This window comes from Sander vitreus, chromosome 8 (assembly GCF_031162955.1).
Source record: "Sander vitreus isolate 19-12246 chromosome 8, sanVit1, whole genome shotgun sequence".
In the NCBI taxonomy this organism is placed as follows: domain Eukaryota; kingdom Metazoa; phylum Chordata; class Actinopteri; order Perciformes; family Percidae; genus Sander; species Sander vitreus.
The window spans coordinates 27,761,562-27,788,985 of record NC_135862.1 but is presented as its reverse complement, the minus strand read 5'-3'; the positions used below and the strand labels follow the sequence as shown (position 1 = coordinate 27,788,985).

Below are 27,424 nucleotides of genomic sequence, written 5' to 3'. Positions count from 1 at the left end.
AGACCATCACCAATGAAGAAGGAAGTCTCTGCTGAGTTCAATGATACCACACAAGACTCTACCTTAAACGGTTCAAATGTTATGGGCATGGCCTGAGTAAGTGGGTGTGGTTAAAGTATAGGGGCGGCTCAGTATCACAGGCTCAGTATCACATGTCGACCACACATTATAAGTTTCATGTAAATGGGATGTTGTTTGTCATATAAGGCACATTTCCTGTTGCCAGCGGGGGACGCTTTGACCATAAGTAAATTTTGGCCTGTAGATATCCTCAGACCTGGACCCTTGTCAATCGTGAGAAATTTCGGGCAGATACGACAACATACACTCAAGTTACAACAATTTCTTTGTTCATCGCTAAACACTCAAAATGGCCACCACGTCACGCCCACACCGCTTGACGAAAAAGTTTTTTCTTTTAATAACTTCATCTTTAAGGTGTTGAGATGGTACAGACCATATTTGAAGTCCGCGGGATTAAAGCTCTAGGAGTTCGCTAAAGTATAGCACCTTACTTTTTAGGCCTACTTCCTGTTGCCACTAGGAGGCGCTATGACTTTAAGTAAATATCGGCCTTTATTTGTCCTCAGGTTTGGACTCTTATGAATCCTGAAAAAGTTTCGAGCCAGTTTGACAATATACACTCAAGTTACACCCATTTCCTGTTTTAATGGCGAAATGCACAAATGGCCGCTCAAAAAGAGGTCTGTCCCAGATGCATTTATTAGTTTCTGACTGTGGGAAAGTGGAAAAAACTGCAAAACTTCCCAAACTACTGTATTTCTGACCCTCCCCTAAAACAGTTTGGAGCTTCTTAGGAGGCCTGCCTCCCACTTTCAAAACCCTCTGGTCTAACATTGTATTGGAAGACAGCCTCCAACGTTTTTAAAGTTTAACAGCCTTTTTATTAAAGGCCTACCCTTTCAGTTTTGAAATGAAATCACAGATAATTTCTCAAATAAGCATAATGTTGCAGATGTCCATACTGTTAGTCAGTAGGCATGACCTTCATAGGAGGGGACACACTTAAAATGGGCAGCCACACACAATTCAAGATTCCTTTATTGTTACATTAATATACAGGTATAGGACACTATCAAGCAACATCTGACATTACACGTATGGCTCTGTTGTGGCGTATCAACGCAGGGTTGAATTAAACTGTATGAGGGTTGGAACTAGCAAAAAGCAAGTTAGGTTAGGTGGTGTGCAAGTTAGGCAAGCAGGTAGGCATTTGAGGTACTGGTGTGCATGAATATTGATTTTCCACCCCTTATAAAACTGTAGCATAGCTGTGGCACAGGCAATCCATTTAACATATTAATGTTACACCTAAATTAAACACACATTGCCTAGGCCATATGTGCATCAATGCCTGTGTAACCATTGCAAGTATATGGAAATTGCAGTGTAATTTCAGAGGCAGAGGTGGGTAGAAACAGACATCAGAAGCCAGAGTGGACACAGTATAAGACATCACAGAAGACATCAGCAAAGTAAGCAGTCAATGGAAAAAGATGCTGGGCCATGAATCTGAAATAGCCTCATAAGCCCATGGCCTCCATGGAAGTGAGGAAATAACATCAGATGCCCCCTAAAATATTAGGATGGTGAAGATGTAGGCTTACCCAGGCCACAGGCTGCCTGGCTCTCTGTGACAGCTTGCTTACTCTCTCTATGAATGCCCTCTGTGTACTGTAGGCCTATAGGGTTGTGGGCCTATGTGATGTGAACTGTGGCTGCACGATTCTTTTGTCAACTCATTCACCAGACCAAAACATGATTATGTAGTGATGAGCATATCACAGACTTGGACTAAAACAGACAGCATGTACATCCAAGGCTTGTAGTTTAGGTTGACTCTTGTCTCTTATGCATTCCCTTAACTGAGGCTTTGTTTCCACAAATATTTAGGTGAAAGAATGTTTATTTTTACAAAGACAGATCTAAATACAATTAAATATTGATTGAGAGCCACAAGCTTTTTGAGATGTATCACAAAATGCACATTTTCAATCCTGGTACGTGGCAGGGCTGGGTTCAATTAAATGTTTTGAGAAGGTAGATTTTTATTCAGAAAAAATAAAATCTTTGGGCATGAAAAAAGTACTATGCATTAATTTAAAATTAAAATGCATGTTTCATCAGGGATTGTGATTATTGTTGTGATGGTCAGTCGAAGTTCATATTGACCCAAATATAATTTTAGCACTGCATCACTGGTTTATTGAGGTAACTGGGCTGAGGGAAGAGTACATTTTTACTCGGAAGTCACATTTCCTTATTTAGAAAAATCGGTGTCCTAATCTGTTTAAATTTAATCTAAATTATACACATGCTCCTTTTTCACTTGATCAGGGGCGATCGGCCTGATTATTCTTCTTCTTGTTTTTATTGCTGCCGTCGTATTAAAACGGATGTGTATGGACCGGAAGTATGGACCAAGGCGCTGCATGGTTTCTCGTGTCCCGCTAAAAGTGGTGAGAACTTGATATTAATTAACTAACATGCTAATGTTAGTTAATTAATATCAAGTTGTGTGCTTGGGTAACGTTCCCAAGAGCTATTTACAATGTATGTAACGTTAATGAAACACCGTGTCTAAAATTAGCTAGCTACATCGATTGCTCCTCTAGCTAACATTAACGTAACGATAGCTAGCTAGCTAGTTAGTAGTAGTAGTAGTGGTTTACACCGATCATAATCCTCTAACTTTTCTCCACTCACTCCAAAATCCAAATCAGCAGCTTATGCGTTGGTGTCTTTTCCTCCAACCCTTTCATTTAGACATACGACATGTAAAAGGAGCTGAAAATACAGTGGCTGATGCCATGTCCAGAGCTATGACTGTTTGTAAGTGACTTGTTTTTGCCTTCCTGCAGTATCTTTTTCTATCCGTTTTGGTGTTATTCTCTCTTAAATAGCTTCCTAGGTACCAAGGTGCTGAGTGGGTGACCTTGATGGTTAAGCTATGAGAGCGTCTGCAGGTTGTATAGACATACACAGGTTAACATTGATATTCCAGAGTGAAATTGTTGAAGAAGAAAGAAGAAAAGTTTGAGTTTTGATTCAACTTTTTGGGCATCATTTTTTTTTTATGTACTTGTAAAAGTTGGAGTTACATGTTGGAAGTAGTGAGGACTCCCATCTTAAGGGAGGGTGGTGTGACGACCCCTCCCAATCTGCCTGCCTGTCATGTTCTGCTCCTTTGTTTGCAGGTACTGGAAGTGGGCGGGTAGGTGGGGCTGGGAGGGCTTACAGAAGGCATAAAGGACTGTCCCCCTGGGAGTCTCACTCTCTCTCAGCTGGTCCTACTGCATCCATCCACCATTTTGTTCTTTGTTTGGTTTGCTGCACCTTACAACGGACATCACACTATTCATTCACTCATCCACACATGGCAAACACGACTGATGTCTTCTACACTTACACACCCCACCATTACATTTATGTTGAGTTAAGTTGTGTTATTAGTCTATTTAACCCAAAACTACTTTTTGATTAATCTATGTGTGTGTGACCTCCCTTTTGTTGATATTGGACAACAAAAGGGATTATACAGTTATTATCACATATTGTTTTTTTGTACAGTATAAAACCAGTATTAAACAGGAATTTACTGTAAATAGAAAAATAAATGCCTAAAGCTTTTAAGGTACTATTAATGGGCTTTCAAAGAGGGTCATTTTATGTTAATTTTAAATATAAATCTTGTGACTTTACCAAAGAAAACAGTATGAAAACAGCAGTTATCATTTAAATTATGTAATTTCAAGGTATTTTGCAATATTTTTCAGTGTTTGTTCAGATTTATACATTTGTTCAACATTCTAAATATGTTTTATGATTACAATTATTTTTAATTCTACAATAGTTGGATTGTGAAAATACAGAAAATATACAGTAAATGTCTGTCATTTCACGGTGTTTGGTAACTTTTGCTGCCAGACTTTTTACTGTTTTTTCACGATTGTTTTTTTAACGTTTCTTTACATTAAATTTAAGGTTCAACTGTAAAAAAAAAAACTGTTTATTTTTTTGTCTTTTTACATAAAATTCAATGTAATTTAACTTTAAGACCATTAAGCAATGGAATTATCCTGTTAAACAGCTATATTGTCTCATATCAATTTACAGATTACAACCTTTATTTAATGTTTCTTTTAAATAAAAGTATTTTTCTGTATTTTTATGGCATTAACACTTAATGTAGAAAAAACTGAAAAATCTGTAAAATTATACAGTGACTTCCAGTGAAATAACTTTTTTTTTTTTTTTTTTACAGTGTAGGCATTAGGCAAGAGTTAATGAAACTCAAATAGTAATTTTTATTTGATTAATTTGATGCATTTGACCCATGTTGTATACATAATATAAACTGTGTATGATTAAATCCAAACCTTTAAAACTGCAACAATTCAATACAATCACTCTTCCTGCATACAGCCTAGAAGCAGTTAGGAGTTTTTTCACATTGATGAAAAATATGTTATACAGCTGCATCAATCTCTTCCATAGTCATCGTTTGTTGCCATCCATTTTCTGTCACTATTTTTTCTAGCTAGCTAGCTATGTAGAAAGATGACATCCCTATTCTCAATTCTGAAGAGAAGAGTTACAGAGAGAGAGATGACTGTGGTCTCTGTATCTTTCTCCAACACCGCTTTCTTCTTCATCTCTTTTTTTCTTTGTTGCTAGTCATTTTAAATCAGACTCAACAGAGAGAAAGAATGTCTGAATTTTTTTAAAGCCACTGTCCTTGTTTGGTACAATGCCCGGCAGACTCCATGATACACAATATTAGTGACACTCTGTGCATTGTGTCCAATGTAGGTTATTCACTCATGACATAGTGTCATATTATGGAAAGTAATGTTACGACAGGTCTTTTGGGGGGGCGTGTTTGTGTGATGCTGATAAACCAGATTGGCAGGTGTGTGAGTAGTAGCAAACAGCCTCAAGCGGACGGCTGCACACCAGACGCTTCTACACAGAGAACACTACTAAAGACCAAGATGATGAAAGACTATTCTTGTTTTCCCACATCACAAACTTTTGTAAATACCCCTTTTAAAACCTGAACTACAACAACATGATGAGTGGGGCTGGCCCGGCAAAGACGCAGACGGAGTGGACCCAAAGCTACATCATGGTCACCAGAGCAAGCAGCCATTTTCAGACACAAAACCCTGTAGATTCTGGGTGAGACAATTTAACACAGCACAAACCTTTCTAGAAGTAAAAAAATACAATTTAATAATAATAATACATTTTATTTATGGGCGCCCTTCATAGCATTCAAGGACACCTTACAGTTAAAATAAGCAAAAATACAGTTAAAAAGGCAAATATAATTAAATTAAAACAAACACATTCAAAAGATTGAGATAGAAAATTAAAATAAAGCAATCTCTCCATCTGGTGGTGAGTTGGGTCAGGGGGTGGGGGAAGACTCTGGACAGACCTTGTAAGCCCAAACGGGTAGTGCGGGTAAATTGGGAACGTCTGGAGGAGGCCCCTGTCCGACAGACTTTCAACTCACACCTCCGGCGGAGCTTTTCGTGCATCCCTGTGGAGGCTGGGGGCATTGAACCCGAGTGGACAATGTTCAAAGTTTCCATTGCTGAAGCTGCGGTGAGGAGCTGTGGTCTTAGGGTCTTAGGTGCCTCAAGGGGCGGTAACCCACGAACACCGTGGTGGACACCGGTGGTCAGGGAAGCCGTCCGACTGAAGAAGGAGTCTTTCCGGGATATGTTATCCCAGACGACTCCGGAGGCAGTTGCAAGGTACCGAAAGGCCCGAAGGGCTGCAGCCTCTGCTGTTAAAGAGGCAAAGCACTGTGTGTGGGAGAAGTTCGGAGAAGACATGGAGAAGGACTTTCGGTCGGCACCAAGGTACTTCTGGAAAACCGTTCGCCACCTCAGGAGGGGGAAGCGGAAAAACCATCCAAGCTGTGTACAGTAAGGATGGGACGCTGTTGACCTCAACTGAGGAGGTAATAGGGCGGTGGAAGGAGCAGGAGCTGGAGGATGAGGGGCGATTGGCATCAATTTCCCTGGTGGAGGTTGCTGAGGTAGTTAAACAACTCCACAGTGGCAAAGCCCCAGGAATTGATGAGATCCGTCCAGAAATGCTTAAAGCTCTGGGTGTGGAGGGGTTGTCTTGGTTGACACACCTCTTCAACATCGCGTGGAAGTCTGGGACGGTGCCTAAGGAGTGGCAGACCGGGGTGGTGGTTCCCCTTTTTAAAAAGGGGGACCAGAGGGTGTGTGCCACTACAGGGGTATCACACTTCTCAGCCTCCCCGGTAAAATCTACTCCAAGGTGCTGGAAAGGAGGGTTCGGTCGATAGTCGAATCTCAGGTTGAAGAGGAACAATGCGGATTCCGTCCTGGTCGTGGAACAACAGACCAGATCTTTACTCTCGCAAGGATCCTGGAGAGAGCCTGGGAGTATGCCCAACCAGTCTACATGTGTTTTGTGGATCTGGAGAAGGCGTATGACCGGGTGCCCCGGGAGATACTGTGGGAGGTGCTGCGGGAGTACGGGGTGAGGGGGTCCCTTCTCAGGGCCATCCAATCTCTGTACGACCAAAGCAAGAGCTGTGTCCGGGTTCTCGGCAGTAAGTCGGACTCGCTTTCAGGTGAGAGTTGGCCTCCGCCAGGGCTGCGCTTTGTCACCAATCCTGTTTGTAGTATTTATGGACAGGATATCGAGGCGTAGTCGGGGTGGAGAGGGTTGCAGTTCGGTGGGCTGGGGATCTCATCGCTGCTTTTTTGCAGATGATGTGGTCCTGATGGCATCATCGGCCTGTGACCTTCAGCACTCACTGGATCGGTTCGCAGCCGAGTGTGAAGGATCAGCACCTCTAAATCGGAGGCCATGGTTCTCAGCAGGAAACCGATGGAGTGCCTTCTCCAGGTAGGGAATGAGTCCTTACCCCAAGTGAAGGAGTTCAAGTACCTTGGGGTCTTGTTCGCGAGTGAGGGGACAATGAAGCGGGAGATTGGTCGGAGAATCGGCACAGCAGGTGCGGTATTACATTCAATTTATCGCACTGTTGTGACGAAAAGAGAGCTGAGCCAGAAGGCAAAACTCTCAATCTACCGGTCAGTTTTTGTTCCTACCCTCACCTATGGTCATGAAGGTTGGGTCATGACCGAAAGAACAAGATCCAGGGTACAAGCGGCCGAAATTGGTTTCCTCAGGAGGGTAGCTGGCGTCTCCCTTAGAGATAGGGTGAGAAGCTCAGTTATCCATGAGGAGCTCGGAGTAGAGTCGCTGCTCCTTTGCGTCGAAAGGAGCCAGTTGAGGTGGTTCGGGCATCTGGTAAGGATGCCCCCTGGGCGCCTCCCTAGGGAGGTGTTCCAGGCACGTCCAGCTGGGAGGAGGCCTCGGGGGAGACCCAGGACTAGGTGGAGGGATTATGTCTCTAACCTGGCCTGGGAACGCCTCGGGATGTGGCCCGGGAAAGGGAAGTTTGGGGTCCCCTGCTGGAGCTGCTACCCCCGCGACCCGACCCCGGATAAGCGGATGAAGATGGATGGATGGAATCTCTCCATTATTTTGATGGAGAGTGAAGTCATGTGGGGTAGGCCTTTCGGAAAAGGTTGGTTTTGAGGGAGGTTTTAAAGGTGGGTAGAGACTCTATGGTACGGCTGGATAGCAGGAGGGAGTTCCAAAGGCAAGGAGCAGAATGGCTGAAGGTTCTAAGTGGCAGTGAGGAAGAGGAGGATCGGGGTGTAGGGCTGAAGGAGTTCAGAGAGGTATGGAGGAATGAGATTATGGAGGGCTTTGAAGATGAGAAGAAGAATCTTAAAGTCAATACGGTATTGAACAGGGAGCCAGTGCAGTTGTTTAAAGTGCCCATATTATGAAAATAACACTTTTTCTGGGATTTGGGGTGTTCTTTTGTGTCTCTGGTGCTTCCACATACATACAAACTTTGAAAAAAAAACATCCATGCTGTTTAGAGTGAGATACAGTTTCTGAATGTGTCCTGCCTTCAGTCTCTGGCTGAGCTGTTCAAAATCAGCACGGCTTGTGATGTCACAAGCCGAAACAAGCTGGCTAACCGCAACCGTTAGCTCGTAGTGTTAGCGTTAGCATGCTAACGCTAGCATGCTACCTCGTTCTCAATAGCAAAGCACTGCTACAACACACACAAGTTCACCATAATCTACAAAATAACTACTTACATCTGCGCCCTTGTTTAGAAGTCTCCCAGCTAATCCTGCCTTGTAACTTACCGAAGTCGTAGAAACAGCCTTTCTTTTACTGTCTATGGAGCTAGCTAGCTGACATGACCTACATCTGAGCTACTGCATGTGCGAGTGCAATCAAAGATAGTACAGATACTACACTCATCTAATGATGTGTTTTTCAAAAGAAAGTGTGCTATCGAGGATGACACCGAGGCTCTTGATGTGATTGGAAGAGGGGACTTTGGAATTGTCGATGAAGAGTGAGAAATTAAGACATTTTGCTAGAGTGGATTTGGAGCCAAAAAGGATCATTTCTGTTTTGCTACTGTTTAATTTGAGGAAGTTATGAGTGTACCAGGTTTTAACTTTGTCTAAACAGTCAGACATGGAAGACGGAGGGAGCATGGAAGTGGGTTTGGTGGACAAGTAGAGCTGGGTGTCATCCTCGTAGTAGTGAAATTGAATATTGTATTTCCTGAAAATAAAACCTAGAGGAAGTAAGTAAATTATAAAAAGGAAGGACCCCAGGACTGAGCCCTGGAGAACACCACTTGTAACTGGGGAGGGTTGTGATTGAACATTTTTAAGTTGTACAAACTGAGTGCGGCCAGAGAGGTAAGATGTGAACCATTTGAGTGATGTATTGATGACACCAATGAGGTGTCCAAGAGGATATTGTGAGAGATAGTGTCAAAGGCAGCAGTCAGATCAAGGAGGACGAGAATGGTGAGAAAACCTGAGTCAGCATCCATCAGTATTGCTGACCTTGACTAGTGCTGTTTCTGTGCTATGGAGAGGGTGAAAACCAGATTGAAACTGTAAATAGAGGTTATTGTTAATGAGATGATTATGGATCTGTGCAGCAACAGTTTTTTCTAGGATTTTTGAGATAAATGGCAGGTTGGAGATTGGTTGTTGGGATTTGCACCAGTTTTTTTAAGTACAGGGGTGATAGCAGCAGTTTTGATAGAGGAGGGAACATGAGCAGAAATAAGAGAGGAGTGGATGATGTTAGTTATGAAGGAGGAGAGGGAGGTAGACAGGTTTTGACTAGGTGGGTGGGCAGGGGGTCAAGCTGGCAGGTGGATGATTTTGATTTTCGGACAAGATCAGTTATTTCATTGACAGTTGGGAGTTGGAAACTAGATAATAAAGAAGAGGGGGGGGGGCAGAGGTAGGTGAATTAAGTGCACTGTCGTCTGTATTATGTGAAGAGGGCAGCTGTTGGTGAATATATTCAATTTTAGTTTTGAAAAATTACATAAAACTATTACATTGAGAAATTTAATACAGGTGGGTGGGAGAGATTAATACAATCTCACAACCTTCATTTGGAGGTCGTGAGATTGTATTAATTGTGGAAAACAGGGCCTGAGTGTTCCCTTCACCAGATATTAGATGAGTGTAGTATTTGATTTTGCTATAGAGAGGGAATTCTACGGTGGCCGACAGGGGCAAACGCCCTGCAACTTAAGAAAACACACCCAAATAGACAAAATACAAGCAAATTAAGAAAACAACTTCATTAATTTGACAACACATGCAGCATTCAGCAAACGCGCTGCAAATAAAAAACGATGCAAAAAGAAAAGCACGCAAACTCAGAAAAAAGAAGCGATGCAAAAAGAAAAACAACTTCATTAATTTGACAACACGTGCAGCATTCAGCAAACGCGCTGCAAATGCACACAACACAACCAAATACATAAACGCACTGCAAATACACACAACACATCCAAATAGATAAACGCGCTGCAAATATGATACGATGCAAAAAGAAAAGCACACAAACCCAGAAAACAAATGCAACAAAAAAACGCAGCATCCATATTACACAACGGAAGTTCTCCAGGCCTCTAGAGGGAGCAGCTAAGTGGAAAAGCTTGATTTTCGACCCCACTGGGAGAGAGCGCTCTGCCTTTTTATTAGTCGGGTATAGCTGCAGCCTGGAGAACTCCATAGACTGTATATTAAATTCATATTATTATTATTATTAATAACATAATATATTAATAATATACAGTCTATGCTCCCGTCTCATGCCCTCCCGGCTGGTGCCATCCCCGAGCTTCAGCTTTTCAAAATAAAAGCTTGCGTCTGGTCCGCTATGTCTTTGTACTTTGGTGTGTTGGATGTTTGTGAACTAAACAGTACGGCAATCATGCTAATGAATACAATAACTTTTTCAGCAGATGTCTTACTTACAACACGTTGGAGTTAGCAAAGCAGTTTTGTGTTTATATGTGCGAACGGGATTTATTCAGTTTGATAAATCCCACGGTAAATTGGCTGATTTACTAAACAGGGAGGGACTATAAATCCTGTCTGTTTTTTGTATTTCAAGAGCGAATTGCTCCACAATATGAATACAGATTGATCACTTATTTTATTGGTAATCGTTGTTGTATAATCACAATATTACACTTGAGGAGGCCTATACTTCAGTAATGCGCCTTTAAGACCTCGAAATTAAACCCTCTCCTGTAATATGGCTTAAACAAATGTCAACGTTAAACACATGCAGGTTTAAATGTTTTATTACCACGAGTTAACAGACGTCTCTGCTGATTGAGTATCACCTGTGACCTGAGCCGAGACACACCCACCAAACAAGAGAAAACATATCTCAAACATAGACTTAATATTTACAGTCTATGCAGTTGCTCTCTCTCTCTCTCTCTCACTCTCTCTCTCTCTCTCTCTCTCTCTCTCTTTTTGCATCATTTCATATTTGCAGCGCGTTTATGTATTTGGTTGTGTTGTGTATATTTGCAGTGCATTTATGTATTTGGTTGTGTTGTGTGCATTTGCAGCGCGTTTGCTGAATGCTGCGCATGTGTTGTCAAATTAATAAAGTTGTTTTTCTTTTTGCACGCTTCTTTTTTCAGGGTTTGCGTGCTTTTCTTTTTGCATTGTTTTTTATTTGCAGTGCGTTCATGTATTTGGTTGTGTTGTGTGTATTTGCAGCGTGTTTGCTGAATGCTGCACATGTGTTGTCAAATTAATGAAGTTGTTTTCTTAATTTGCCTGTGTTTTGTCTATTTGTGTGTGTTTTCTTAACTTGCAGGGCGTTTGCCCCTGTCGGCCACCATAGAATCCTTATATGCAGCATGTGGTTGTCATACATGTCCTTATGTAAAACTAGTCTGCTTTTTTTGTAGAGACGTTCCAGGCTGCGTCCTTTTACTTTTAACTGACGTAGAGCCGATGTGTACAATGGGGCGGAATATGTAAAAGAAACAGTCCGGGTTTTCAGAGGAGCGAGAGTGTCCAAGAGATTGAAGTCCATCATTGTACTGTGAAACCAGGTCGTCAGTGTTGGCTGATTTGTCTATGAGGAGATTGTTAATTCCAACAGAGAGAGCAGGTAGATCAATGTTCTTGATGTTTCAAAATGAAATGGAGCGAGGTGGATTTGTTTTAGATGGTGGTAAATTGACATTAAAAGAAATTAACTTATGGTCAGAGATGGGCAAGTCAGATGCAGTACAATTGAAAGGGGTTAAACCAGAGCAACAGATGAGGTCCAGGATGTGTCCTTTGTTGTGTGTGGGAAAGGCAATGTGCTGTTGTAATCCAAAACTGTCCAGTACTGAGGAAAAGTCCCTTGTGAGAGTGTTGCTAGTATTGTCAATATGAATATTAAAATCACCCAAAATTATGACATTAGGGGACATGGAGCAGACGGATGTTAAAAAGGAAGAAGAATCAGTTAAAAAAGTATTATTGTTGAACTTCGGTGGGTGATAGATAGTGACTAATATAGCAGGGACTGGCCCACTAACCTGTAGGACTATGGATTCAAATGAGTTGGAGGGAGGGACGGTAACAGTGGACACTGACACTCTCCATTTGTCGTTGTAGAGCATCGCAACCCCTCCCCCTTGACCTGACGCGCAGGATTGACAGGTGTAAACAAACCCAGGTGGTACAGCCTCGTTGAGCTGTGTGCAATCATTCTGCCGCTGCCAGGTTTCAGTCAGGCACAAGAAATCAAGTTTTTTTGTCCTGTAGAAGATCGTAAATTAGGGGACCCTTGTTAGTGAGCGAGCGGATGTTGAACAGCCCCACGGAGACACTGCTGCAGCCAAGATTAGTGCTAGCTGACCTGGCTAGGTTAGCTAGCACACCTTGATCGACAACACGGTGTCGCTTTCTTGGAGGACGAGGTGACGATGACCAGAAGGATTTGATTGGCTTTGTGTCATCGATGTTGAATCTATTATTATTAATCTACGCCACTGATGATGAGCCAAATCCAGGTGAAGATGTAACACCAAGGGTGGGTCGGACAGGTGGGGTCGTAGCTGGAGAAGTTCATCCACTGAGTAATGGAGAATTGATGAAACAGGATCAAATATGAATGAGAGAGGGATCCAGACAAGGACAGTCCATAGAAACGATCTGTTGACCACCATTGTTCATTCAAACGCCAGCAGCCGGAAACAATAGCAGGTAGTGGCGGCGAGGCCGCGAGCTCCAGCACGTGTAAATTTTGAAGATGGCTGAGCTTTCAATCCTTTCAGTAACATCAGGGGCTAAACGGGCCGATCAAACGAGCCCCATTTGTAAGGAACATGCATTTGTGGGATTAGCAGCAGAACTGAGTATGTGGGTTGCGCCCATGAAAAATTTGCTAAATCGTCTCTGTCAATGCCAAACAGCTTTTCTTTGCTGTTGCTATTGACTCTTGTTTTGAGCTTCTGGTACCCCCCAGGTGCTGACAATCAGGTGCCTGATTCTGCAACCAGTGGCTATACCATATCTCCACAGTCTGGGACCGAACCCTATCCTCCAAGATGACAACACTCGCCCCCACAGGGCGGGGTTTATCAGAGACTACCTCCAGAATGTGGGAGTGAGTGGATGGAATGGCCTGCCAGCAGTCCTGATCTCAACCCCGTTGAACACTTGTGGGATCAGCTTGGGCGTGCTGTTCGTGCCAGATTGACCAACACAACCACGTTGGCTGACTTGCGACAAATGCTGGTTTAAGAATGGGATGCCATCCCACAGCAGTGTGTGACCAGGCTGGTGACCAGCATGAGGAGGAGGTGCCAGGCTGTTGTGGCTGTGTATGGTTCTTCCACACGCTACTGAGGCTCCTGTTTGTGAAATGAATCAATTGCCAATATGTCTTGTTTCTTCAAACTTCAATCATCCAATCCACCAAACACCAAACGAGTCAATGGCAGAATAAGCTGTTTGGCATTGGCAGAGAAGATTTGGCAAATTGTTCATGGGCGCAACCCACATACTCAGCACTGCTGCTCATCCCACAAATGCATGTTCCTTACAAATGGGGCATCATTTGAAAGGGAACTAAACAGGCTTTCCAACGGTATAAGATTTATTGCCAAAAAGCATTGTTACCACAGAGAAATAATCTACCAAACACAAATTTCCTTACTTGTATGCTAAAGATATATATATATATATATATATATATATATATATATATATATATATATACACATTATTTTATATGTTGCAACTTTATAATAACCATTCAGCCACTGTTTACAGACAGTTTACAAACCAACTAGTAACCACTGACAAAGTATTAACTATATCTAAATAATGTTTATAGATGGTTTACAAAGTATTTATTAACTATTTAACAAGGTATTATAGTCATCTGTTGCAACTTTATAATAACCATCCAGAAACTATTTATAGAAGTGTTAGGAATATCTGGTCCATCTATCGATGTAATGTTTATAGATGATTTAAAAATGGTTTCTTAAAGGTTTACAAAAAATTTTTAATCATTAACCGATACCTAATATAGTAAATGAGGGATATAATGTGTGTTACAATAAACTGTTAATTTACAGCACTACTAATAATTAGTAAACATTATTAATTATAATTTAATTGTTTGTCAACAGTAAAATTACTGTTTGCAGTTAAATGACAATTAACTAAAGATTAATTAACTATCAATTTACCATCTATTAATGATGGTTATTACAAAGTGTTACCCAACAGGCATGTGTCATCAGCCATTAGTGTTACAATACCAACCCAAAGCAAAATTACATATTTGGGCATCACCATACATGTATCGTTACAGCGAGTTGTCCAGGATAACTATGAAACTATATTAAGTAGTGTTAAAAGCGATCTGGCCAATTGGTCTGCACTGCCGGGATCGCTACGGTCCAGGATTGCTGTTGTTAAAATAAAAAATGTGTGTGAATTTCTTAAGTACAATGATCCCCTTACCCCCACCAATACATTTCTAGAATAAACTTGGTACCTTAATTCGGCAGTATATTTGGAATAATAAACAACCTAGGCTAAAATGCCAATGATTTAACAGTCTTGAGGCACACCCAGTCATTAAATGGTTTGTTGATTTTCCTGTGAGAGGATTAGTGTCCAAGATTTATGCTAAACTGAAGCAAGTATTCAACTCCCAATAGTAAAGAAATGGGAGCGAGAGCTGAGCCCTGAGGGGAACGCAATTAATTGGGAGACAGTTTGGGACATTTTCCACTGTTCCAAGAACCCAAATCACCACTTCAACATATGTCATAGGACATATTGGACTCCTCAGAAGAGTTACGTCTCTAAAGTCATTCCCACTCCCTATTGCATGTTCTGCCAACCTGAACAAACTGGAACTTTCCTACACATAGTCTGGGAGGTGCATGAGTTCTGGAATAAAACAACATGTGATAGGAGGTCGAATTCCTGCTGACCCGATTGTTTTGTTACTTAATGACGACTCTACATTACACCTTCTTGGGAGACAGAGGAAAATTTGGCTAGCCGGCTCAACTGCAACCAAGAAAATGATAGTTCAACGCTCCCCCCTCACTTGCTTTGTATAAAACAGCGGTTGGCGTATTTTCTAGACATAGTTATACTTGAGCTCTCTACAGCAAGGATTAACAAGGCCAAACCATCGACTATCAACATATGGAAAAGCAAAGCAGCGCAAATATCAGACCTAATGACCTCAACACCACAAGAACTAGAGGAGAGTGATTAGGCAAGGTGTGATTTCTGTTTATTTGTTTGTTTTGTTTTCCTCGAGACCACAGAGGGTGAGGGGGTGGGAGAGGGTTTTTATTCTTGTTCAAATGCCCCCTAAGCTCCCAAACCCGCCAGCGGGTTTAAAAAAGCATGTTTTTTGTTTAAAAGATCGCCAAAGAAAAACCATCCATCCATCTCCGTCTGCTTATCCAGAGTTGGGTCGCAGGTGCAGCAGCTCCAGCAGGGGACCCAGAACTTCCCTTTCCCGAGCCACATTAACCAGCTCCGACTGGTTGGAGATATAATCCATTCACCTAGTCCTGGGTCTTCCCCGAGGCCTCCTCCCAGCTGGACGTGCCTGCCAACACCTCCCTAGGGAGGCGCCCAGGGGGCATCCTTACCAGATACCCGAACCACCTCAACTGGCTCCTTTCGACGCAAAGGAGTAGTGGCTCTACTTCGAGCTCCTCACAGATGACTGTGCTTCTCACCCTATCTCTAAGGGAGACGCCAGCCACCCTCCTGAGGAAACCCATTTGGCCGCTTGTACCCTGAATCTCGTTCTTTCGGTCATGACCCAGCCTTCATTACCATTGGTGAGGGTAGGAACGAAATCATGACCAGTAGATCGAGAGCTTTGCCTTCTGGCTCAGCTCTCTTTTCGTCACAACGGTGCAATTAATTGAATGTAATACCGCCCCCACTGCACCGATTCTCCGACCAATTTCCCGCTCCATTGTCCCCTCACTCGCCAAAGAGACCCCAAGGTATTTGAACTCCTTCACTTGGTGTAAGGACTCATTCACTACCTGGAGTAGGCAGTCCATCAGTTTCCTGCTGAGAACCATGGCCTCAGATTTAGGGGTGCTGATCCTCATCCCAGCCGCTTCACACTCGGCTGCGAACCAATCCAGCGAGTGCTGAAGGTCACAGGCCGATGATGCCATCAGGACCACATCTGCAAAGAGCAGAGATGAGATCCCCAGCCCACCGAACTGTAACCGCTCCCCACCCAGACTACGCCTCGCCTATGCAAAGAAAAAACACTTGTATCCAGCTTGTATCCAAGTTAAATCACTCACATTACTGTATTATTATGTACTATATTTAATATTTTATGTGGCGTTTTATTTTGCAAATGTTCCACCAAAACAAGTTCAATTCAATTTTATTTATAGTATTAAATCATAATAAGAGTTATCTCAAGACACTTTACAGATAGAGTAGGTCTAGACCACACTCTATAATTTACAAAGACCCGACAATTCCAATAATTCCCCCAAGAGCAAGCATTTAGTAAAACAGTAGCGAGGAAAAACTTCCTTTTAGGCAGAAACCATGAGTGGTAAGGAAAAACTTCCTTTTAGGCAGAAACCTCGAGTGGTGAGGAAAAACTTCCTTTTAGGCAGAAACCTCGGACAAACCCAAGCTTATGGTGGGCAGTTGTCTGACGGTGCTGGTTGGGGGTACAATGAACAGTGGCAATTATAGTCACAATAAAGATAATGGAACTATGACTAGAAATAGTAGTTGTAGTAGTTCATGGCATAACGGCACTGCAGGGCGTAGCAGGGTGTAGCAGGGCGCCGAGCAGGAGCACGGCAGCAGCTGCAAACCATTAGTTAGGTGCCACACTAATCCAAGGAAAACTGCGAGGCAAGAAAACATAAGGACTCTGAGGAATAAGCTCCCCAGAGCTAAATTAGTAACATGCATTTCTGGGGCATGAGTGCACACAGATGAAAAGAGAGAGGACAGAGGACCTCAATGTGTCAAAGGAAGTGCCCCAGCAGTCTAAAACTATAACAGCATAACTAAGAGCTGGTCCAAGGCAAACCTGAGCCAGCTCTATAAGGGTTGGTAAATGAATGTGACGACTATGAAAAGAAGCAGAGAAGAAGTTCCTTCCTGAGACCATTTTGCTAAGCCCCTGTCACTGCGTCCGGAGCTTTGCGCCACCCAAGAAGATTGGTTTAAAAAAATACAAACAACCCAGAGATATATTCTCCTATCCTGCAATGTATGTGTGGTGGAGCCAGACCTTACTCTGCAGCGCTGTGGAGATAGGTCTGGCAATGCAAGATTATGTACACAGCGAAAAGTTGGATGTCATTGATGTTCCCACCCTGATGAAAGCCTTTATTAGAAGGATGACTGAGAGAAGATCCACTTCTGAGACAAAGTGAGACAGCCTATACAGTGATGGACAGTACTTAAAATATTTACTCAAGTAAATACTAAGTAAAGGTCAGGTGGACTGAAATATGACTCAGATTTCGCAATGTTTTCCGCTTTCAATGTTTTTTCTACTCTTGGCTCTGTGTCACATACAGTAACTCAGAGCTTGGTTGCTATGATTGGTCATCTGCTCCAGGCAAGGCTACTGAAGTGTTTTCAAAAGAGCGTCTAATAAAGGGTAAATACAGGTGCAGCAGCCATTGGCAGAATGAGAAGAAAAAAAAAAGTTTGTTGAACATTAAAACATTTAAACATGTTTTAGTAGTAACACTAAATATAAGTATGAACTTGAAAATGCTATATAATAGTTCCCCTTTAAATGTTGTGGGAAAAAGTTTAGGTTTCATTACACCCTTGATTGCATTTTTGAGTTATTGTTGCCAGGCAACACAACATTATTGGATATTTGGATTAGAAATGTTTAAGCCTCTGGTGATATTATTTAATCACCTCAATAAAGTTAATGGCTTTCGTCTTCCCCTTTCTTATTTGAAATCAATATATCCACAAACGAAACTGAAAGCATGTTAAAACCTAAGTTGTTATGTTAAAGCATCTCCATTCAAGATAATGATAATTGTACAATGTTTTCCAGGCAGATTTTCCAAATTTATAGACACCAATAGTATGCCAATAGTGTTATTAAACTTGAGTGAACCCCTTTCTTTTGCATCCGATTTTTAAAATAAGAAACATAAGCAAATATTCATAGCCTACTATAACACTTACTGCATGAAAGATTACTACTGTATGTTTAATTCTGGATGGATTGATACTGATTTGTGCTTAAGGGGAGACACGGCAGGCAAAAACATTGTTTTTTGTGCACTGGTCAATTTTGAGATTTGTCTTCCATAACATGTCTTCTTTCAGAAAAAGTCCAAAATACACATTTAGGTCTTTATTTTCATACACTTTGTCTATTTGCATCTGTAGATTTCTCATAAATTCAACAAAAGATAGCGTTCTAAATCAATCATTTTCTGAGCGTTCATATGACTGCTTGGGGAAAGAAACTGCCTTTGCCTGGTTTTGGCGAGCAGTGCCCTGTATCGCCTACCAGAGGGAAGGAGTTTGAACAGTTTGTGACCAGGATGTGAGGGGTCTGCAGAGATTTTTGCTGCCCTTTTCCTGACCCTGGACCAGTACAGGTCCTGGATGGAGGGAAGGTCAGCTCCAATGATCCTCTCTGCAGCCCTAATTGTTCGTTCCAATCTGGCCCTGTATTGTTTGGCGCCTGACCCAAATCAGACAGTGATGGAGGTGCAGATGACAGACTGAATGATGGCTGAGTAGAAAGTGGTCAGCAGCTCCTTAGGCAGATTAAACTTCCTTAGCTGTCGCAGGAAGAATAACCTTTTACTTTTACAGACAGGTTCTTTGAGGTGCAGTCATTGGTGTAGAGGGAGAAGAGCAGCGTGAGGAGGACACACGGATCGTTAGCACAGGTGGGGGGAGGGGGATGGGTATTGAGGGAAAACCTTTTGTGCGTGAGGGGTGTGAAAATGGGTGCTTTTCAAACCTGCAGTAAAAGTCATTCAGGTCGTCAGTCAGTCTGGGGTTTTCTGCAGGGTGGGGGGATGGTCTTTTGTAATCCGTGATCATTTGTAGACGTCTCCAAACTGATGCAGGGTCATTGGCAGAGAGATTTTTTTAGTTTCTCACTGTAGCTTCTTTTGGCTACCTTGATCTCCTTTGTCAGCTTGTTCCTGACCTGCTTATATAGATCCTGGTCCCCACTCCTGTAGGCCTTCTCTTTTGCTTGACGCAGTTTCCTAAGATGAACCAAGGTTTGCTGTTGTTGTATGTGCAGAAGGTCTTGGTTTGCACACAGATGTCCTTGCAAAAAACTGATGTAAGAAGTTACAGTGTCATTGAGGTCATTGAGGTCTGTAGCTGCAGCTTCAAAAACGCTCCAGTTGGTGCAGTCAAAACAAGACTGCAACTCCCGCTTTGAATCCCATGTCCATTTCTTTACAGTCTTTGCCACAGGTTTGGACGTTTTTAGTTTTTGCTTGTAGGTTGGGATGAGATGAAGCAGACAGTGGTCGGAGAGTCCTAGAGCTGCCCGGGAAATGGTGCGATAGGCATCCTTTAAAACGGTGTAACAGTGGTCCAATGTGTTTTTGTCCCTGGTGGGAATCTTGATATGCTGTCCTGATTGAGTTTGGCGCTGTTAAAATCCCCAACAATAATGACAAGAGAGTCTGGGTGTTTTTTTCTCTATGTCTGTTATCTGGTCGGCTAGCTGTTGTAGCGCGTCTGCTACGCAGACATGTGGTGGAATGTAAACACCGACCATAACAAACGAGGAAAACTCCCGCAGAGAATAGAAAGGCTTACAGTTTATAAAGAGAGTCTCTAAGTGAGGGCTGCACATCTTTTTCAGCACTGTAGCATCTGTGCACCAACCTTCGTTGAAATAGAAGCAGATACCTCCGCCTTTCGTTTTCCCCGAAAGCTCTGTGTTGCGGTCCACCCGGATGAGTTGTAAACCAGGCAGCTGAAGTGCGCTGTCCGGGATGCGTTCACTGAGCCAGGTTTCAGTGCAACACAGGGCGGCGGATCTGCGAAAGTCACAGTTGTTGTGATTGAGAAGCAGCAGCTCATCCATCTTGTTTGCCAGGGACCGGACATTTGCTAGGTGAATGGCTGGAAGCGAGGTGCGTAGTCCCCACTTCCTTAATTTCACCAGCGCTCCTGCTCGTTTCCCACGTCTTCGTTTCTGGCAGATTCCACGGAGGACCGCGGCGCCTCCAACCAGGATTTCGGGCAAAACTTGCTGGGTTAGTGAAAACCAGAGAAAAAGTTCCTGAAGAGGTTTGCGTGATGTTTAAGAGTTCCTCTCTGGTAGTTTTTGGTGAAAGACCGCAGAAAGGGTAATAAACACACAAAAACAAAGTACTAGAGAGCGAAGTACCAAGGCTACCATCCGCGGCGCCATCTTGTCTTATCAATGCGCAATCTCATTGGCTGATGCCAATTTCTGACGTTTCTCACAGTGCTGATGCGTAAACTGTCGTTCGGAAAACAGGAGTGTTTAGACAGCGGAGGTAATCAGAGCGCCACACAGCAGTGGCTGATAGTTCATGTTGCATATTTAAATGAACTGATCTGTGGTTTAATTTGTCCCTAATTGCGCAGGGACAGGGCTTAAAGTTAGCGTTGGTCTGCAGAATCATGGGTTCTGTAGCAGTTTACTACTAGAGTGTAGTCTTTGCAAAGAAGATGTGTTCAGTACATCTATGCATCTTCAAGACGTAGCGAGGAACGATGTAGCGTTTGATGTGAATGTGCGAATGGTGCTGTCGCTCTCTCTCGCTCTGAAGTAGTTTACAGAAATTCATAGCCTACATGTCATATATTAAATATACAGGTGTCACATATATACTACACTGTACTGATCGCGATACAACACACTTTATTACAAAACAATGATATTACACAACAGTTACAGTTTTTGTATAATATAATTACTATACAATACTGAACAAATCTGTAATTTTGGGATCCTAAAGTGGTTGTGAGTCCCTCAGGCTGTGGCAGGCAGATACATATTTAGCTGTCAGTGGAGCTGCTGTCCCCTCTCCTAGGAGAACCTCCAGCTTCTTTTGTTGTTGTTGTTTCTTTTTTTGTACTCGATTTGTTTTGTTCTGTTGTGTTGTTATGAACCAGTGCTGATGGGAGCCTGGTTAGTTAGCTTCACCATTAGCTGACTGAGGGACTGTTTTCAGGATTTGGCTCTTGTGTTTTTAGGGCTTTGAAATGGAATGTGTCTTTTTGACTTACATTTAGATGTGTCCAAATGTTACAGCTTGTTTCTGTATGTTTAACAGTAATCCGTCCCTCCAGGATTTCGCGATGTCGCGATTGCGCCAATTCACATAAATTCAACCAATCACCGTGAATTTGGTGCGACTCGCAATTATGACCAATCACGCAACTTTTCCGCAAATTTGACCAATAACCGGAGTTTCCCGTGACTTCAATCAATCCCAGCAGTCCAACGTGCACTCTGAGAGCCACTGACCAAGCGGGAGTGAGAACAGGTTGAAGTAACACGTACATCGCCAAATTCATTTCCTTGTTTCTGATATGAAGATGAGACGTGTGTGACTCGACCATCTCACATTTACCAACACAACGTACAGCGAAAGACCGTGCAAAACATTTCAGACCATCCTGCCAACCTGAACATTTTAACATCAATGTACGCTGTAACGATTTTTCACTATAAAGTCGCTGAAGCTGCTGCTGTTTCAATCCTGTCGGCTCTGTGTAGTGGGCGGGGCTGCTGCTCCGTTCCCCACGCGACTGACTCGCGCACACACATACAAACACATACGGTGGATGCAGGAAAAACAGGAGATGAGACGACACAATGACCTAAATTGAGGACAGCTAAGCTCGTTATTGTAAGTGCAATGATAAGTTAAGTCCAATAAGTACTTTATCAAACTGTATGAATGTGTGTCCCAGGCCAGGATAGGAAATTAACTACCAATGTTAAAGAGCAACAAGCCACTGACACATATGTTCAAATTTGTTTCATTCTATTCAAGTTCAAGTTCAAAGTTAATTCAAATTATTATTTTTTTGTCTTAAATCCCCCAGCCATTTTCATATTATATATATTATATATTTGCAGCATCCTGAGCCTTTTTGGTAAGGTTAATAGGAAAACTCAGCCCAGAGTAATTTCATTCTCCCCAAAAGAAGTTTCCTTTTTATTTTTAAAGAACTATACAAAAATAATTGCAACTTTCACTATCTCCCGCAACTTCACTGCAAACATACAAAAGACGACGCAACTTTTTTTCTCAAAACGGATTTTTTCTCACAACTTTCCAGTTGTATATTAAGGTTTTTACAGAGGGGTTTGTTCATATATCACTCAAAGCCTGATTTATACAACATTTTATACCTAAAAACGGGGAAAAAATGGATTTGTTTTATGGCTGTTGACAGTATTTTCGGATTAATGAAGTGATAAAAAGAGATATCCAAATCCCCTTTGTAAAACCCTTTGACTTTAATATGTCAACAAAATGAAACATGAATTTTGAATCTGGCTTTATTCAATGTTCAGATTTCTCTTCTGGAAATATATGAAAATTAGCGCATATTTAATGATATAATACCTTATTCGCATATTTAAACATAAAAATTCTAGATATTTGTTGATATTTGTCTTAATGTCCTATTCACCTGGGGTGTCTCCCCTTAAATAATTTGTACACTTGCAGTGGATCAAAAAGTACACATGACAAAAGTGAAACCTCCAAAACGTCAGTATCACAGAGCAGTAGTCGGGTTTCAGTCTCCCCCCTATCCACTCAGAAGGATAGTTGTTTGTTGTGGATCAAACTGTCTGTGTGTGTGTGTGTGTGTGTGTGTGTGTGTGTGTGTGTGTGTGTGTGTGTGTGTGTGTGTGTGTGTGTGCGCGCGTGTGCGCATTTAGAGCAGTGTAATACAAGAGGAAGTGGGTCACAGCTGCTCAGGGGAACCACTCTGGTAGCTTGAACTTCCTCTTCATCATGCATGTTTAATGATGGATTGTAACATGTTTAAAGGCAGCGGCCCAGCTACAGCTGCTTTTAACAAAAACCAACATACATGTAAAGACACAAGAGAAGGAGAGAAATAAATGAACAAATATGCCTACTGTACTGTATTTACACTGTAACCATATATGCATAAGAAATATAATCAAATGATCATGCTCCTACATGCTCTGATAAGGGAAGTTAGGATTGTTAAAACGAATTCCAGGAGTCAAATATAATTTTTAGTGCACATATTATGCTTTTTCCCTTTACTTTATTGTGTTATATATCTTTTTTGTGCATGTAATAGGTTACAAAGTGAAAAAGCCCAAAGTCCATCTCTAACAGAAAACACTGTTCACAAACTGCTCCAAACAGCTCTATTGTAGTCCAGCCTTTATGTCCGTGACAAACGTTCGTCACTTTGTAAAACACGTTATAATGCTCGCCTAGCTGCTAGCGTGGCACGCCCTCATACTCTGCTTCTGAATGGGTAGTTGTCCTTACCTAGGTACTGTGCATGTGCGACACCCAACAAAGATGGAACAGAAGTGAGATGCCTCACTCGGTAGCTAATGTAAACCTATTCTGGTACAACCTCTAAATACAATCATGAACCTGAAAATTAGCATAATATGAGCATCTTAAATAGTCAAGAACAAATACTAATTTAATGTTGAAATTTCTATTTGAATGTTTGCTATTCTTGTCCTTACTTTAACCTACCTGCATGTATAAACAAAATGCTTTTGTCATGTCGTGTCTGATAAACAATGGGAAATACAGTTTTAGCATTAAATTAAAATTGACATCCACGGAGTCAAACTGCTTAGGTTATTATTAATTAGCTTGTTCTTGTTTCCTCTGTGTTGCGAGTTATTGAAGCTCAGCTGAGAGCTTCATGGTGCACGATAATGTTAACGTTTGTAGCCGCTGTCAGTCAGCTTCGACTTCATATATTAACTTCTATTACCTGTATTTTCATTAATATGACAATCTGCAAGAAACAGTTTGCTAATAAAGCATTCAAAAAGTAGTGTTAGCCCTATTTGGCAAAGTTATTGACGCTTGCAAGCATGGTGACTAACACTGACATTACTCCATTAATAACATTTGGCTGTGCTTTTAAATATGCTGTCAGTGTGCTTACTAGCACCATTAGCCTTTACAACAGAGCCGGTTCACTGCACTTGTTAGACTGTTTCATTACAGGGTTCTCAGTTGATTTGTGTTTGTTACTGTGTGTGTTATTTCGCACGACAGCAGGATTCTACCAATACTGCAAGATAATGATGGTCTGCATCATCTGCAGATGGTTCATCCAATCATCTGCCAGGTATTTTTTTAATGTGCTTGCCGTTTTCCAAATAGTTTTCATCGACGGCTTCTCAGATTGTTCTGTATAACAAACCACCTGGCTCGTGAGGTTAGTGTGCTTGCGGTTGAAAATTAATGTAAACAAAGGTGTGTGTCAGAAATGCAACGCGCCATGACGAAGGTGCCCCTTCTAGGCTAATGTTGGAATGCACTCTAGTGGACAGAATGTATAACAACTACCACATGTTAAAGGTGGCATTGTCAATGCATAAGCCTGAGTAGTGTAATAAATGTAAATAATAGGCTGAATTTGAGCACTATCCCTGACTAAGTGGTATCCTTGTAAAAAAAAATGGAATTATATGCACTATACATGTAACTATTATGTATGTATAGCAGCCTACAAATGGAGCCTTTTTAAAGTTCCAAAGTGTGCCATAATGTTTTATTCTGACTAATCAGAATATTGCTTCTACTGCTAATACTGAATCCAGCACATACAGCCAACTAATCCATGCTGGGAGTCCAAAATAACAGGAATAGATCACTGGTTTTAATTGTTTTGCTAGACCCATGTCTGCAAAGTGTTGGGACCTATGGGGAACATAGGGTGGGGCTTTTTCTTTTTCTCTCCAGCCCACCAGAGTAAAAGAGAAACCAAACAAACACTCAAACAGTGCAGTAGCGGATTTGCAAACAAATATACACATACTAATATAGATAGGTCTGAAAAACTTTGTTAATTCTGTACTAATAGATGCAAGTAACAAGTTCACAAATCACACTCTATTTGCATTTAGTAAAGGGAGTAAAGTAAAACACAGTGTGGGGTGTGTTTATGCTACTTCCTATTTGCAGAAAACATGTTTTTCTCTTTCTTTTCAGACTGGCCACTAAAAATCATGTTTTAGTGTATGCACACAAAAGCCATTGACATAAGCTTACCTTGAATCTAAGAATCATGGACTCAATGTTCAAAGCAAGAGGATAGATTGCATAAAAAGACAGAATAAGGATAACATTTTACATTTCGTTATATTTCTCTTTAATCCCAGTTTGGAAGGTTTAAGATAAGCTGTATATGAAATGATGAGCTGTATATGAAAGAAAATGTTTCTGTTTGGGATTAAAGTCTGAAATCTTCTAAAAATAGAAATTAATTTTGATAAGACCATGAACCTCATGATGAAATCAAACTTGACAATTTGACTATAAAACTGCATATTTCAAATGCTTAAAGGACAGCTGTAGATCTACTTTAAGAGGGAAGATTGTGCCTGACCTGAGTCTGTGTAACGCGGTCTGGCCAGGTCCCTGAAGGAGTAAATGAAATCCAGGCAGTGCTCGTCCTGCACCTCTCCCTTGGAGCACATTTCGGAGAGCAGTTCCAGCGCCTTTCGACAAATTTCATCCTCTCTTTCTGCAGGCATTGCCCTCCAGCATCCTTCTAACTGGTCTGCCACTTCGGCTGATCCTTCACCACCTCTCTCTCTCTCTCTCTTTCTCTCTCTCATACACAGACACACACACAGACACAAACACACACACACACACACACACACACACACACACACGGCCACAGCCTCTACCAGCGTAAAGATGCACCAGAAGCACCACGGCGACACCCCTAGATAGATCCAGTGCATTCAACGCATCCGCAAAATTCAAATTTACTGGAATTTAGGTCAATTTTGAGTAAAAACTGAAGTGTTCACCGGTTTAAAAAAATCATCCATTGCATGGTTTTGTTGTTCAGCAATTTAAAAACCAATCCAGCAGGGAGCTCATGCTCTTCTCCTCTCCTTTTTTCCTTTCCCTTTCTTTTATTCCTTACTGCCTTACTTCTCCCTCTATCTCCTGTCCGTGGTGCTGCTGAATTACTACTGAGCCTCCAGGCTTCAGCAGAGCCAGTGATGGTCCGTAAATGAATGCTCAATTATTTCTTAATGCACTGGGATGCAGAGAGACAGACAGGAAGTTCTTCTTCCATCAACCCCCCCCACCCCACCACCACCATCACCATGCTATCCAAGCACCTCACAGAGCAGTCTTCTGATGAACCTCTTACTGAACATTGTGCAAATGAGCAAAGTCAAAGATGTGATTCCTCTCACGAGGTAAATACATGAGTAATGAATTAATATCCCCATGTGCTCCTGGGTAGCAGATGTTTAAATGGGGTAAGGGCCACAAATGCCTGACCTTGACTAATGGAGGTAATGGTGAGAACTACAGATAAATGTCACATTAAAGCCCTGTTGATGGAGCTAATAAAGGCCTCCCTGCCTTAGTCTCACTTTCTCTTTCTGTGTGTGTTTGTGAAGTATTAGAAGAGGACCTTTTGGTGTATCAAGAAATAGCTTGACGCACATAAAAAAAACTTGAATGTAAAGCATATATAAATATAAGGCTAATTATCAAACTAATGTCAGGTAACTGAAAGAGGGTCCTACTACTGCAGACCTCATGCATCTTAATCCCTGAACCAATTGGGAAAGAGTAGAGTTCATTTTTACCACCCCCACTAAAAACTTTATTTGCAGCTGCACTGATCAATATTTTTATATAAACAACTGATCAAATGACTATGTACAGGGGCGGTTCTACATTGAATTACACCCAGGGCGAGACCCCCTTCAAGCGCCACACACACACACACACACATAAGTGAAAGAGAAAATTATATTTCTCAATTGCACAAATCCTTCATTAGAGCATATATATATTTTATTTTTTTATTTTTTTTATCATTTCAAGAGGTCCTGTGCTTTAATTTGAAGAGGTCTATCATGAGTTTTTGTCTGCCTAAGCAGATAGAAAAGCTACAATTCTCGTTAAGAAAGTTTGCATGATGTGCAACGTTTATATAGGCTACTAATGCAATCATACAGTAAAGCATGCCTACGTCTTTTATTGTTGTAGTGTTTTGTCCACCACTCAGTTTTTGGCTCAGTTTTATCAAGGGGCAAAGTGTTTTAAGGGGAGTTGTGCTTACTGCAGGTTCTACCCTCACTCCTGCCTTATCATGTGGGGTGCCCCAGGGTTCGGTTCTGGGACCGATTTTATTCTCCCTTTATATGCTTACTCTTGGGCACATTATCAGCAGTGGCTGCCTCTGCTGACATTTTTAGCATA

At 41.8% G+C, this 27,424-nt stretch overlaps 1 protein-coding gene across 1 annotated transcript in view; it reads right to left on the bottom strand.

The window, feature by feature from the left end:
- The window catches only part of syt9b (synaptotagmin IXb), a 111,391-nt gene extending 85,672 nt beyond the window's left edge, over window positions 1–25,719 (bottom strand). The window contains exon 1 of the mRNA XM_078257724.1: window positions 25,572–25,719. Coding sequence (XP_078113850.1) covers window positions 25,572–25,719 — 148 coding nt within the window. The remainder of the gene's footprint in view (window positions 1–25,571) is intronic.
- Between the last annotated feature and the right edge of the window lie 1,705 nt (window positions 25,720–27,424).